Source organism: Hyla sarda, chromosome 5 (genome assembly GCF_029499605.1).
Source record: "Hyla sarda isolate aHylSar1 chromosome 5, aHylSar1.hap1, whole genome shotgun sequence".
Taxonomy (NCBI): domain Eukaryota; kingdom Metazoa; phylum Chordata; class Amphibia; order Anura; family Hylidae; genus Hyla; species Hyla sarda.
Genome location: NC_079193.1, coordinates 27,120,460 through 27,135,648, shown reverse-complemented (window position 1 = coordinate 27,135,648; position 15,189 = coordinate 27,120,460). Strand labels below are relative to the sequence as shown.

Here is a 15,189-nt window from a genome sequence, read left to right as displayed (position 1 = left end):
GGAGCATCACAGCGGGCGTCAGGAGTGATACCTGCTGTGATCTTTCCTTTACTACAAGTACTACTACTCCCAACATGGAGTACACTCTGCTCCATGCTGGGAGCTGTAGTACCTGCATTAATAGACAGATCGCAGCGGATGTCAGAAGTTACACTCGCTGCGATCTGTCTATTAATGCAGGTACTACAGCTCCCAGCATGGAGCAGAGTGTACTCCATGTTGAGAGTATTAGTACCTGCAGTAAGGGACAGATCCCAGGGATGTCACTCCTCCTGACACCCGCTGCGATCCTCCTGATGTGAATGTCGGGATCAGCTGTTCTCAGGGCTACAGAGCCGGGAGAACAGCTGACGCTGAGCCGTAGGTATACATCGTATGTCTACTGCCCAGCAGGAACTTACAGTGAGCCTGCAATGTGTATACAGTATACACATTGATGGCTCACTTAACCCCTTGCTGAGCTGCGCGGTATGCACAAGCCCAGCAAGGGAAGCGTTAACTTACACTGTTGGACAGTGTAGGTTAACCCTTTGGGCCGGTATAGACTATATACAGCTATCTATAGATAGCTGTATACAGAAGACGAAGTCCAGCTTACTTCCCTCGAGTACTGGGCAGGTCCGTGTAGCTCCGACCCCTAGTGATGACGTCATTATGGGGCGGAGCTACAGAAGGGAACAAGGCTAGTTAATCTGAAGCTCTGTTCACATTGTCCGTTTTGTATAATGTGAACAGACTCTTCTGGCAGTGTCTACCCAGACAGGGAGACTCCAGCTGTGCTAAACTACAACTCCCAGCATGCCCAGACAGCCAAAGGCTGTCTGGACATGCTGGGAGTTGTAGTTTTGCACCAATTGGTCACTCCCTGTTTGGGTAGACATTGCATCATGGGTGCTCTCCCCAGCGGATAGCGCCAAAAATGTCACAACCAATTTTTTGTGTTTTTTTTCTTCTTGTTTCAGATCCGTGTATGCAGAGGATAAATGCGGATTCGATGGATTACGGCAGATTATTATTTTTTTTTCTTTTAATAAAATGGTTAACGAGGGCTGTGGGGGAGTGTTTTTTAAATAAAATAATTTTTCCAATGTGTTGCGTTTTTTTTTTTTTTTTTTAAATTGAATTTTCAGGCTTAGTAGTGGAAGCTGTCGTATTGACTAAATCCATTACTAAGCCAGGGCTTAGTGCTAGCCCCAAAAACAGCTAGCGCTAACCCCAATTATTACCCCGGTACCCACCGCCACAGGGGTGCCGGGAAGAGCCGGTAGCAACAGGCCCAGAGTGTCAAAAATGGCGCTCCTGGGTCTAGGCGGTAACAGGCTGGCGTTATTTAGGCTGGGGAGGGCCAGTAACAATGGTCCTCGCCCACCCTGGTAACGTCAGGCTGTTGCTGTTTGGTTGGTATTGTGCTGAGAATGAAAATACGGGGAACCCTATATGTTGCCTCTGGTTTTGATTAATCTCCCCCAGTGAACCTGTTCGATGTTTTGACGGATCTCCGCCACACAGACATAGCAGTCTATGGGAACGTCAGTGTCTGCAAGGTCCTAGCGCTGACTGATTCGGCTGGTTCTGGCCGCACTCAATCTTTGTTTGGCTGGAGATTCCAAAGTATGAACCTGTCCTTATGGTGTTCCTCTGTTAATCCTCCTGGAGATTTAGCCACGTGTGTGCAGTGTGTTTTTTATTTTTTATTGCAGTCTTGCCTAAAATTATCTAATTTCGCTTTACTTTTACGCTGTCTATGCTGGCTTCCAGGGGGTGGTTGGTAGATGCACAAGTTGGTACGCTAAATTAGTCAATTGCACAATTTTTTTCCTGTCATTTGCTCAAATATGTAGTGACATAGGCAAGAAATTAAAGGGGTACTCTGATACCCCTTCATTCGGAACATTTTGTTTCGAATGCTTGGAGCTGGCAGCGGGGGGGGGGGGGGGTTGTGACGTCATACCTCGCCTCCTCAATGCAAGTCTATAGGAGGGGCGTGGCAGCCGCCAGACACCCTCCTATAGACTTACATTGAGGGGGGCGTGGCGTCACAAGGGTCGTGGCTGTGACATCATGATCCCCCCAGCCGCCCGCACCCAGGGTACTAAATGGATAGGGGATAAGATGTCTAGGAGTGGAGTACTTTAATTTTTTTTAAATCAACTGGTGCCAGAACGTTAAACAGATTTGTAAATTACTTCTATTAAAAAAAAATAAAAAATCTTAATCCTTCCAGTACTTTTTATGGGCTGTATACTACAGAGGAAATTATTTTCTTTTTGGAACACCGAGCTCTCTGCTGACATCACGAGCACAGTGCTCTCTGCTGACATCTCTGTCCATAGCAGCATATGTTCTATGGGAATTTTCTTCTACTCTGGACAGTTCCTAAAATGGACAGAGATGTCAGCAGAGAGCACTGTGCTCGTGATGTCAGCAGAGAGCTCTGTGTTCCAAAAAGAAAATAATTTCCTCTGTTGTATTCAGCAGCTAATAAGTGCAGGAAGAATTAAGATTAGTTTTTTTAAATAGAAGTCATTTACAAATCTGTTTAACTCTCTGCCACAAGTTGATAAAAAAAAAAAAAATTAAAATTAAATAAAATTTTCCAATGGAGTACCCCTTTAAAGGTTTTGCTTTGGGCAAAGGTCTGCGCTAATAACACACTAATAAATTAGATTAAATAAAAATACATCCACCACTATTTTCGTTTCCTCACCGTTTTCTTCTCACACGGTCGGAGTTTTATAATATCTTCGTCTGTTATAGCCCCGATAGTGACCCTTGGGACCTCCGTGGGGGTCTCCTGAGGCGTCTGCACAGCGTGGACTTCATCTGTAGGACCCTTTGCAGTGTCTGTACCCGCACCAAGGTCACCTCCTTCCGTTGTAGCCTCCCCCGGACGGCCCCATTCAGTCTCACCCTTGGCCCCAGTCTTCCTTTTCTCATTTCTGTTTTTTTGGGATTTGCTCAGCAGCTTCAGGTACCTTTCAGATTTCTCAAATAAAAACTTCTTCTTCCTCAGCTGCAGCTGGAGCTCCTTGCCCAAACTGTTCCTCACCAGCACTTTACCCTCTTGTTCTTTCACCCGCTCCTCATTTATAACATTCTTATAGCCGGCACCCAGGTGCGATTTGGCAAATCGGCAGGTGATCCCGTAGATGCATTTGCCGAGGGTCTCGTAGAGGTAACATGTGGGTCCAATATCTTCTTGCTTCCCCGTCAGGTATTTCTCAACATCGTGTAGAAACTTACATTTGTCACCAAAGAAACATTTACTGGCACATTCCTGTTCAGAATAGAAAAACACATAAGAGTCTGCGGGTACAGAGCAGATTAACCTGCTATAGAAGAGACCGGAATGGTGAAGTAGGGCTGGGCGGTATACCGGTTCATATCGGATACCGTTTTGTTTTTTACCCCCACAGTATGGATTTTTGCCCATCCCGCTATACCAGTCGGGCCCCTCCCCCACCCTCCGAATTAATTATAGAGCCCAGCCAGCGGAGCCCTCACCTTTCCCGGACCATGAGCAGGGGGGTCCGTAGCAAGTATCTAGAGATGAGCGAACTTACAGTAAATTTGATTCATCACGAACTTCTCGGCTCGGCAGTTGATGACTTATCCTGCATAAATTAGTTCAGCTTTCAGGTGCTCCCGTGGGCTGGAAAAGGTGGATACAGTCCTAGGAGACTCTTTCCTAGGAATGTATCCACCTTTTCCAGCCCACCGGAGCACCTGAAGGCTGAACTCATTTACGCAGGAAAAGTCATCAACTGCCGAGCCGAGAAGTTTGTGACGAATCGAATTTACTGTAAGTTCGCTCATCTCTAGTAGCTAATACAGGGTGGGGGTGTAGGAGAGCGGTAATACCGTGATACCGCCATAATTAAAATAAAAAAAAACTGTGATATTAATTTTAGGTCATACCGCCCAGCATTATGGTGAAGTATTAAAAAAATAAATACATCCCATCCCTCCAGCTACAATATCCTTTTCTGCACCATAATAACTTGAAACTGCAGGTACAATGCCAAAGGCTGTGCCCGTCTGCAGTGCATGCAAGAAGCCGGAAGATCCCAACTAGAGATGAGCGAACGTACAGTAAATTCGATTCGTCACGAACTTCCCGGCTCGGCAGTTGATGACTTATCCTTCGTAAATTAGTTCAGCTTTCCGGTTCTCCGGTGGGCTGGAAAAGGTGGATACATTCCTAGGAAAGAGTCTCCTAGGACTGTATCCACCTTTTCCAGGCCACGGGAGCACCTGAAAGCTGAACTCATTTATGCGGGAAAAGTCATCAACTGCCGAGCCGAGAAGTTCGTGACGAATCGAATTTACTGTAAGTTCGCTCATCTCTAATCCCAACAGTAAGAGAAGACTTTATGGGTAAAGCTGCCTGTAAACCAGCGCATTGCACATGGCGAAACATAATTCGTTACAGCGCACCGGATCTCTGAAATGTATGCACTGGCTGTCTAGTAGTTTTCTACTAGACTAAGAGCCAGATTTGGCTCGAAACGTGTCGGTTACCTGCACATCATTTGATTCATTATGGATATCCTTGGTTTTTAAAGTATGGATAAAAAGTTAAGTTTTATTCACTTTTCTACTAATTTGACTTTTGGAGCAGCTGGAGGCCCCCGCTTTTTTGCCCTCCTCTTCACTAGTAGTTTTCTACAGTATAGAAAATAATATGCCACACTGCTTGCTCGCAGCTCCACCTGTCCAATATTCTCCCCCCCCCATGCTATGTGCACTATACTGCTCATTTCCAGTGTCACCTACACTATACTGTTCTCACAGCGTCATCTGCACCATATTATCTCCCTGTGCCACCTACACAACACAGTGGTCCCTCAAGTTACAATATTAATTGGTTCCGGGACGACCATTGTATGTTGAAACCGTTGTATGTTGAGACCAGAACTCTATGGAAACCTGGTAATTGGTTCTAAAGGCACCAAAATGTCATCCAAAAATAGGAAAAAGTGAGAATTAAAAAGAAAAAATAAGTAGATAACTAATATAGATAAAGCAAAATCTTACATATAAAAGTAATAAAGATCTGCTGGGAGCTGTAATCACTGTCTAGGTCAGTGTTTTCCAAGCAGCGAGCCTCTAGCTGTTGCAAAACTACAACTCCCAGCATGCCCGGACAGCCAAAGGCTGTCCGGGCATGCTGGGAGTTGTAGTTTTGCAACAGCTGGAGGCACCCTGCTTGGAAAACACTGGTCTATGTAGAGGACAGGAGCTTCTTCAGGGGTCTTGTACAGTACATGCAATGTCCTAAAAAAGTAACATGGAGCCGCCCTCACCTGGTGTCCAAAGGAGCAGGTAATCCTGGTAAAGTGTACAGAACATGTAATACCTCCCTGTACTGTAGGGGGCGCTACCAGACATCAGTCAGTGCATACGTTTCAGGAATACAGGTGTTTTACCAGTAAATTGCCCATTCTGATTGGTCAGTTCCTCCAGTTGTGACACGTTTCACAGATCTGGACTGTCCGTACATTGTATGTTGAGTCTGGTTTCAACTTACAATGGTCCAGAAAAGACTATTGTATGTTGAAATTATTGCATGTTGAGGCCATTGTAAGTTGAGGGATCACTGTACTATTCTCACAGCGTCATCTGCACCATATTGTTATCTCCCTGAGCTCCAGCACCATACTGCTCTATTACAATGTTAAAGGGGTATTCCAGGGAAAAAAAACTTTTTTTTTTTTTTATATTTATCAACTGGCTCCAGAAAGTTAAACAGATTTGTAAATTACTTCTATTAAAAAAATCTTAATCCTTTCAGTACTTATGAGCTTCTGAAGTTAAGGTTGTTCTTTTCTGTCTAAGTGCTCTCTGATGAAACCTGTCTCGGGAAACGCCCAGTTTAGAAGAGGTTTGCTATGGGGATTTGCTTCTAAACTGGGCGTTTCCCCGAGACAGGTGTCATCAGAGAGCACTTAGACAGAAAAGAACAACCTTAACTTCAGAAGCTCATAAGTACTGAAAGGATTAAGATTTTTTTAATAGAAGTAATTTACAAATCTGTTTAACTTTCTGGAGCCAGTTGATAGATATAAAAAAAATAAAAAGTTTTTTCCTGGAATACCCCTTTAACTGCCCCATACCGCTCTTTCCTATGCTATTTTCTAGAGATGAGCGAACTTACAGTAAATTCGATTAGTCACGAACTTCTCGGCTCGGCAGTTGATGACTTATCCTGCGTAAATGAGTTCAGCCTTCAGGTGCTCCGGTGGGCTGGAAAAGGTGGATACATTCCTAGGAAAGAGTCTCCTAGGAATGTATCCACCTTTTCCAGCCAAACGGAGCACCTGAAAGCTGAACTAATTTACGCAGGAAGAGTCAGCAACCGCCGAGCCGAGAAGTTCGTGAGGAATAGAATTTACTGTAAGTTCGCTCATCTCTACTATTTTCCTGTGCTATACTGCGCCTTTTGAGTGCAACCTGCACCATACTGCTATTTTCTTTGCCATAATGCGCTTTCCTGTGCTAAAGTGCTCATTTCCAATGCCACCTTCACCATACTGCTCCCACAGCAGAATCTGTGCCATACTCCTCTCACAGTTCCAGGATGAGCTGCTCTTTTGGAACCTAAGCAGGGGCCGCCCCTATTTATTTTCCTTGCACACTGTACTTTGCAGGCCCCTGAAGAAGCTCCTGTTCTATCCATACAATGATCTTTTTGACCTTCTATGTAAAGGATTTACTTTGTTCCTGTACCGTTCCCCTGAATCCCCTCCATACCTGGACGATAGACGGGCACAGCCGCTGCTGCTCCAGCTGGTGATACTTCACATGAGGGCGGCTCTTGTTCTGCCCTCTCGCCCTCTTCTTGTCCTGCTTATCTTCTTCACCCTTCTCCTCCTGATCTTCATTTCTTCCCGAATCATCCAATTTAATCTTTTTTGCCTGAGGCTCCTCTGCGGCGTAGCAGCTTTCATCATTGCTGTTGCTCTGTTCAGAATCAATCGTTCCCTCTGCGGCATCTTTACCACCTTTGTCTATAAAAGCATGGAAGGCGTCCTTTGTAGTTAAAAACCTGCAATAATAGGACACAAAACGGTCAGAACATCCTAAGAGTCTTTGGTCCAATTGGCTCCTAATATTGTCCAGCAGAGTTTTCTTTTTAGTTTCTTTACAGCCTCGTGTTTCTCCCGTACTTTTGCCTGTGTGTCTTATTTTGGTTTGGTCTGGTCTGTCTACCAGAGTTTTTTCCTCAACCAGGGTGCCTCCAGCTGTTGCAAAACTACAACTCCCAGCATGCTGGGAGTGCTGTGTGACAAGTTTTCGTTTTGCAACAGCTGGAGGCACACTGGTCTACCACGTTGATCTGCTTTGCAGATGGTATTAGGATATATAGTAGTTTTACACATCCCCTCCAGCTCTATCTGTATACTGCTACTGCCGCTTTCTCTATGGGATCTAGAGGCTGCATTTGGTCTATAAAGACTTGTGACAGACACTATTCCCATAGGGCCCTAGCCTAAATCTGCAACTAAATAATAGTTACGTAGATTTGCGACTAAGATTCTCAAAATTTATTTTGCCACACACAAAGATGCACATTTTTACCGTAATTTTGGAAAATTGCAGCAAAAACTGTCAATGCAGTAAAAATGTGGAAATAATACATTCAAAATACAGTGTGTGAACCCAGCCTAAAAGATTTAAATCTTCATAAAACATCAATTGTCAATGAAAGGTCAAACAACTTTCACCTCATGGCAAAGATTTCCTATGAGTAAGAAAACGTATCAAAACTGCACATTATGTGAACTGATCTCAACCCACTTATGAGTTCACCTGGGTGACCTCCAGCACCCTAATTAGATGACCAGGTGCAGTGATGAGACTCCACATCCTCTCTTGCAAAGCCAAAGCAATCATGGGCAACGTAGGCAGCATTAAGATATAATTTCTGTGATTCTGTGTGCATTATAGGGGTACTCCTATCCAAAAGGATAGGGGATAAGATGTCTGATCGCAGGGGTCCCGCCGCTGGGGACCCCCGCAATCTAGCATGCAGCACATACCTGTAAGTACTGCCGGAAGCGATGGAGGTTTGCAGTCTTTTGCCTCAAGACCACAGGGATGGAGTATTGTGACGTCACGACTCCTCCCCTGTGTGTCGTCACACCCCGCCCCCTCAATGCAATTCTATGGGAGGGGGCGTGACGGCCGATCAGACATCTTATGCCCTATCCTTTGGATAGGGCATAAGATGTCTTGGGGCCAGAGTACCCCTTTAAGAATGGCTGAAAACCCCATGCCTGTCACTACAGCTAAAATAGGTAAGCACAAGGCAAACATTATGGTAAGTACAAGGCATACACAAGAACGTCTACATTATTCTCCAATAACAGCCTATTCTGCACCATATAAGCAAATACAAAATTGCCAGAGTGCTTCTTTAACCCTTGAAATCTAGATTTCAGATTAGACCTCCCAAATACTCACCTCTCCTCGCTCCCGCCACTATTCATATTATTTGCTATGGTCAACAGTAGAGATGAGCGAACTTACAGTAGATTCGATTCGTCACGAACTTCTCGGCGGCTGCTGACTTTTCCTGCATAAATTAGTTCAGCTTTCTGGTGGGCTGGAAAAGGTGGATCTCCTCTGCACTACTCTTTATACACCACCACACAATTCTACATCTTTAACTATGTAGCACTTACTGAGGTTTAATAGCAGCGACGCCTCGGTCAGAATCCACGCTCGCGCCTTCCGTTCTGCCGTTCTCAGCGCTCTTGCTGCCTCCTTCTGCCATTCTGAGGAAAAATAAAAATTTCATGAAATATTTAAAAAAAATATATATAATTTCAATAATACATGGAAACAAAACACTATAACCAATCATTCTATTATGTTTGTAATATATAATTGGTCACATGGTCCATTAGGACCCCCCCCCCTCCTTTATTCTTCTTCATAGGGACTTGTGACTGACATTGTCCCCATAGGGCTCCAGTCTAAATCTGCAACTTATGGAGTCACTTCAACAAGCAAATGGGAGTTGCAAAACGACTCCCATCATATCCCGACAGTCCGCATGATGGGGGTTGTCATTTTGTAACAGCTGGTGCGCCACAGGACGTAAGTCGCTGTTGTAAGGTGTCAGGGCATGATGGATGGGAGTTGTAGTGTGGCAACAGCTGAGGAACCACAGATTAGTGTACATTGTAGTTAGTTATTATGGCATGATGGGAGTAGTAGTTTTAGAACAGATTGAGGACCGCAGGTTGGCTGCTACCATTGTAAGATGACAAGGCATGATAGGAGTTGTAGTTCTACAACAGCCACAGAGTGACAGACACTGTTGTAAGGTGAAAGGGCATGATGGGAGTTGTAGTTCTACAACAGCTAGAAAGTCACAGGACCCTCTTTTCAGTCATATCCTAGCAACATTCCATCAATATATACGATGGGAGTGATAAGGATGTAACAGAAGACGCCCCCCCCCCCCATTTAGCAGCCTTGTTTTTATAACAGTGTTTCCCAACCAGGGTGCCTGCAGCTGTTGCAAGACTACAACTCCCAGCATGCCAGGACAGCCAAAGGCTGTCCAGGCATGCTGAGAGTTGTAGTCTTGCAACAGCCAGTAACACTCCTCTACTATAAGATCTAGAAGACTCCTAAACACAGCCCAACAAGCAAAATGAGCAAGCGTCTCCATGATCTACAAAACTACAACTCCCAGCATGCATTGAGGGCATACTGGGAGTTGTAGTTGCACTAATCCACTCCTGGCCTATAAAAACACATAACTGTGGGCACCTCAGTGCAATGATTACCGCACCTACAAATCCCCCATTCACACGTGTATGTACCCTGTATGTCACGGCTCTGTCTCCACGCTGATCCAAGGAAAGGAAGTCGCTGGGGTGCAACCACGACTTCATTCCCCCATACCGTTCGATTTTATATGCGTCCGTGCAGCAACAGAGCACGCACACAAGGTTCCGGACACAAGTGAGCGGTGACGGCGGCTGCAGCGTGCGGAGTGTCACGTGATGCGGCAGGGGGCGGGGCGTTGTACAGGAAGCAGAGGGCGCACGGTTCAGCCTCCCGGAAGTTATTGCAGTAGTCGCAGTGTCGTTACATTGTGTCAGTGCAGGATCATACCAGTGACAGCTATGGAGGATCTGAGGATCCGGAACCTGTGTACCCTGCTCCTGCCGCTCCTACTCCTCAGCCTGGCTATGGTGGAGGCACAGACCAGCGCCCCAGGGCCGGCCCCCCTCACCAGACGTAAGGACCAGGACTGGGGGGGTCTTCATTGTAATACAGGGGTCGCATTGTGCTTAGTGACCAGTGCATGAATGTTATACATTAGTGGTCTACAAGTGATGTACCTCCAGATGTTGCAAAACTACAACACCCAGCAAAGGCTGTCCGGGCATGCTGGGAGTTGTAGTTTTGCAACATCTGGAGGTCCTCAATTTGGACTAGTCTTACAGTTCCATCTGTTTAATTCCAGCACAGCTGCAATCATGCATTTAATTACTGTAACTGGGTTATGTGATCACTGGTCTGGATCAGCTCCTACACGCTCCCTCCTCTCGAGCCCTATCTGTATACTGCTGCTGCTATCTCTATGTGATCAAGATATTATATAGTTATACACCTCTCCTCCAGCTCTATCTGTATACTGTTGCTGCTATCACTATGTGATCAGGATAATATATAGTTATACACCTCTCCTCCAGCTCTATCTGTATACTGCTGCTGCTATCTCTATGTGATCAGGATATATATAGTAGTTATACACCTCTCCTCCAGCTCTATCTGTATACTGCTGCTGCTATCTCTATGTGATCAGGATATATATAGTAGTTATACACCTCTCCTCCAGCTCTATCTGTATACTGTTGCTGCTATCTCTATGTGATCAGGATATATAGTAGTTATACACCTCTCCTCCAGCTCTATCTGTATACTGCTGCTGCTATCTCTATGTGATCAGGATAATATATAGTTATACACCTCTCCTCCAGCTCTATCTGTATACTGTTGCTGCTATCTCTATGTGATCAGGATAATTATATAGTTATACACCTCTCCTCCAGCTCTATCTGTATACTGTTGCTGCTATCTCTATGTGATCAGGATAATATATAGTTATACACCTCTCCTCCAGCTCTATCTGTATACTGTTGCTGCTATCTCTATGTGATCAGGATATATAGTAGTTATACACCTCTCCTCCAGCTCTATCTGTATACTGCTGCTGCTATCTCTATGTGATCAGGATAATATATAGTTATACACCTCTCCTCCAGCTCTATCTGTATACTGTTGCTGCTATCACTATGTGATCAGGATAATATATAGTTATACACCTCTCCTCCAGCTCTATCTGTATACTGTTGCTGCTATCACTATGTGATCAGGATAATATATAGTTATACACCTCTCCTCCAGCTCTATCTGTATACTGTTGCTGCTATCTCTATGTGATCAGGATAATATATAGTTATACACCTCTCCTCCAGCTCTATCTGTATACTGTTGCTGCTATCTCTATGTGATCAGGATATATATAGTAGTTATACACCAGGATATATGTTTCTCCGAAAATGAGACCGGGTCTTATATTAATTTTAGTCACAAAAAACACACTAGGGCTTATTTATTTACGTTATGTACATTGAACAATATGGCGGTTCCACCGTATTTAGCGGTGTTTACACCCCCCATTATCATCATGTGATGGCCGCAGCTCTAACCCAACCCCCCCCCCCCGCCCCCCCCAGTTTATCAGCCCAGCGCTGCACCCCACATCGGGGGACTAATCATATCGTATGTCACCCGCGAGCTCAGCTTCTCTTCCCCCCCCCGCCAAATAATTATCAGCCTTACCTTCGTCCTCCGTTCCCCCGTTGCTAAGGAACCAACCTCACTGTTCTCCGCTGTTCTCGCTGCGGTCCTGGTGTTGGGAAGTCACAGATCCTTCAGCCTATTACCAGCCGCAGCGATGTCCCGCATCGGCCGATGATAGGCTGAGAGCATTGTCATGTAAGGAGCCGGCCGGCTTCTTACATCACAGTGGGCTCAGCCTATCATCGACAGAGGCGGGACATCGCTGCGGCCGGTGATAGGCTGAAGGCTCTGTGACGTCCCAACACCAGGACCGCAGCGAGAACAGCGGAGGACAGTGAGGCCGGTGCCTTAGCATAGACTTGCATTGAGGGGACTGGCGTGACGTCACACGGACTTCCGTTCCCGTAGTCGTGACTCAGACCCTCCAGCGGTTCCAGTAAAAAAAACAGGTGGGTGCCGCATGCAATAATGCAGGGGTCCCCAGCAGCGGGACCACCCACGATCAGACATCTTATCCCCTATCCTTTGGATAGGGGATAAGATGTCTAGGGTGGGAGTACCCCTTTAAAAGAGCAGTGCGTGACAGACAGCCCAGAAATCTCCAAGAACTGGAAGACTTTTGTAGGGAAGAATGGGCAAAATACCTCAAACAAGAATTGAAAGACTCTTGACTGGTTACAAAAAGCGTTTACAAGCTGTGATACTTGCCAAAGGGGGCAGTACAAGATATTAACTCTGCAGGGTGCCCAAACTTTTGCAGACGCCATTTTTTTGTTTTCTGTTATTTTGAAAGTGTAAATGATGGAAATAAAATCTAACTTTTGTTGACATATTATAAGAATGTCTAATCTGTAATTTGATGCCTTTTGGAGATTTTTCCATCTTTCCTTGGCTTCTTTATGCACATTAATACAAATTTTTTACCTGGGGTGCCCAAACTTTTGATCCCCACTGTAGTTATACACCTCTCCTCCGGCTATATCTGTATACTGCTGTTGCTATCTGTATGTGATCAGGATATATATAGTAGTTATACACCTCCCCTCCAGCTCTATCTGTATACTACTGTTATCAGGATATTTAGTAGTTATACACCTCTCCTCCAGCTCTATCTGTATACTGCTGCTGCAATCTCTATGGGATCAGAATATATAGGTATAGTTTATACTGCACCCCTGAGGCTCTGTTCACAAATTGCATTTTGCTGCATTCTTCTGTATTTGCTGTGATTTTTCCCAAATTCACAGCAGAAATATTTTACCACTGTTGTGCAAATCACGATAAAATGTCAAATTTTCACACTGATTTTTGAAAATTGCTGAAAGTACTGAGAAAAATGCCCTAAGAATTCAACATTTACACAGCGCGGAGACTCCAAATCTTCATAAAAAAAAAAAAGCAACTTAGTTGTGATTATTTAGTTAGATAATTTTGGAAAATTGCAGCAAAAACTGTCAATGCAGTAAACATTTGGAAATAATACATTCAAAATACAGTGTGTGAACCCAGCCTAAAAGATTAAAATCTTCATAAAACATCAATTGTCAATGAAAGGTCAAACAACTTTCACCTCGTGGCAAAGATTTCCTGAGTAAGAAAACGTATCAAAACTGCACATTATGTGAACTGATCTCAACCCACTTATGAGTCTGAGTTCACCTGGGTGACCTCCAGCACCCTAATTATATGACCAGGTGCAGTGATGAGACTCCACATCCTCTCTTGCAAAGCCAAAGCAATCATGGGTAACGTAGGCAGCATTAAGATATAATTTCTGCCTTGCGCAGAATATAATGACGGGGGGGGGGGGGAGATATAATGATGCAGGGGGCATCAGAGGGGGGGGAATATAATGACGCAGGGGGCATCAGGGGGTGGGAATATAATGACGCAGGGGGCATCAGGGGGGGGAATATAATGACTCAGGGGGCATCAGGGGGGGGGAATATAATGACGCAGGGGGCATCAGAGGGGGGGGGAATATAATGATGCAGGGGGCATCAGGGGGGGGGAATATAATGATGCAGGGGGCATCAGAGGGGGGGGGGAATATAATGACGCAGGGGGCATCAGGGGGGGGGGGAATATAATGACGCAGGGGGCATCAGAGGGGGGGGAATATAATGACGCAGGGGGCATCAGAGGGGGAAATATAATGGCGCAGGGTGCATCAGAGGGGGGATATAATGACGCAGGGGGCATCAGGGGGGGGGGATATAATGACGCAGGGGACATTAGAGGGGGGGGAATATAATGACGCAGGGGGCATCAGAGGGGGGGGAATATAATGACGCAGGGGGCATCAGAGGGGGGAATATAATGATGCAGGGGGCATCAGAGGGGGGAATATAATGGTGCAGGGGCATCAGAGGGGGGGAAATATAATGACGCAGGGGGCATCAGAGGGGGGAATATAATGGTGCAGGGGCATCAGAGGGGGGGAAATATAATGACGCAGGGGGCATCAGAGGGGGGGGGATATAATGACGCAGGGGGCATCAGAGGGGGGGGAATATAATGACGCAGGGGGCATCAGAGGGGGGGGAATATAATGACTCGGGGCATCAGAGGGGGGGGAATATAATGACGCAGGGGGCATCAGAGGGGGGGGGGGAATATAATGACGCAGGGGGCATCAGAGGGGGGGGGAATATAATGACGCAGGGGGCATCAGAGGGGGGGAATATAATGGTGCAGGGGCATCAGAGGGGGGGAATATAATGACGCAGGGGGGAATATAATGGTGCCGGGGCATCAGAGGGGGGGGAATATAATGACGCAGGGGCATCAGGGGGGGGGGGATATAATGGTGCAGGGGCATCAGAGGGGGGAATATAATGACGCAGGGGGCATCAGGGGGGGGGAATATAATGGAGCAGGGGGCATCAGAGGGGGGGATATGATGCAGGGGGCATCAGTAGGGGGGGAAATATAATGATGCAGGGGGCATCAGAGGGGGGGGGAATATAATGATGCAGGGGGCATCGGGGGGGGGAATATAATGATGCAGGGGGCATCAGGGGGGGATATAATGACGCAGGGGGCATCAGAGGGGGGGGATATAATGGCGCAGGGGGCATCAGAGGGGGGGAATATAATGGCGCAGGGGGCATCAGAGGGGGGAAATATAATGGCGCAGGGGGCATCAGAGGGGGGGGAATATAATGGCGCAGGGGGCATCAGAGGGGGGGGAATATAATGGCGCAGGGGCATCAGAGGGGGGAATATAATGACGCAGGGGGCATCAGAGGGGGAATATAATGACGCAGGGGGCATCAGAGGGGGGGGAATATAATGACGCAGGGGGCATCGGAGGGGGGGGAATGTAATGACGCAGGGGGCATCAGAGGGGGGAAT

The 15,189-nt window shown here is 46.2% G+C and overlaps 2 protein-coding genes across 3 annotated transcripts in view; one reads left to right on the top strand and one right to left on the bottom strand.

Annotated features, from left to right (window-relative positions):
- DUS3L (dihydrouridine synthase 3 like) overlaps positions 1-15,189 on the bottom strand; it is a 113,309-nt gene that overhangs the window by 21,652 nt on the left and 76,468 nt on the right. The window contains exons 1-4 of one of the 2 annotated variants that reach the window (XM_056519063.1): positions 9,840-9,983; positions 8,688-8,780; positions 6,754-7,048; positions 2,708-3,277 (exon numbers count right to left, since the gene is read on the bottom strand). In XM_056519063.1, the coding sequence (XP_056375038.1) occupies positions 2,708-3,277; positions 6,754-7,048; positions 8,688-8,779 (957 nt within the window). In that variant the 5' untranslated portion in view covers position 8,780; positions 9,840-9,983. Of the gene's footprint in view, positions 1-2,707; positions 3,278-6,753; positions 7,049-8,687; positions 8,781-9,839; positions 9,984-15,189 lie in introns of those variants that run through there. The other variant, XM_056519064.1, reaches the window with a different exon arrangement.
- The window catches only part of LOC130272984 (pituitary tumor-transforming gene 1 protein-interacting protein-like), a 96,615-nt gene continuing 91,465 nt past the window's right edge, over positions 10,040-15,189 (top strand). Inside the window, exon 1 of the mRNA XM_056519065.1 lies at positions 10,040-10,260. Within this exon, the coding sequence (XP_056375040.1) occupies positions 10,146-10,260 (115 nt within the window). The 5' untranslated portion in view covers positions 10,040-10,145. The remainder of the gene's footprint in view (positions 10,261-15,189) is intronic.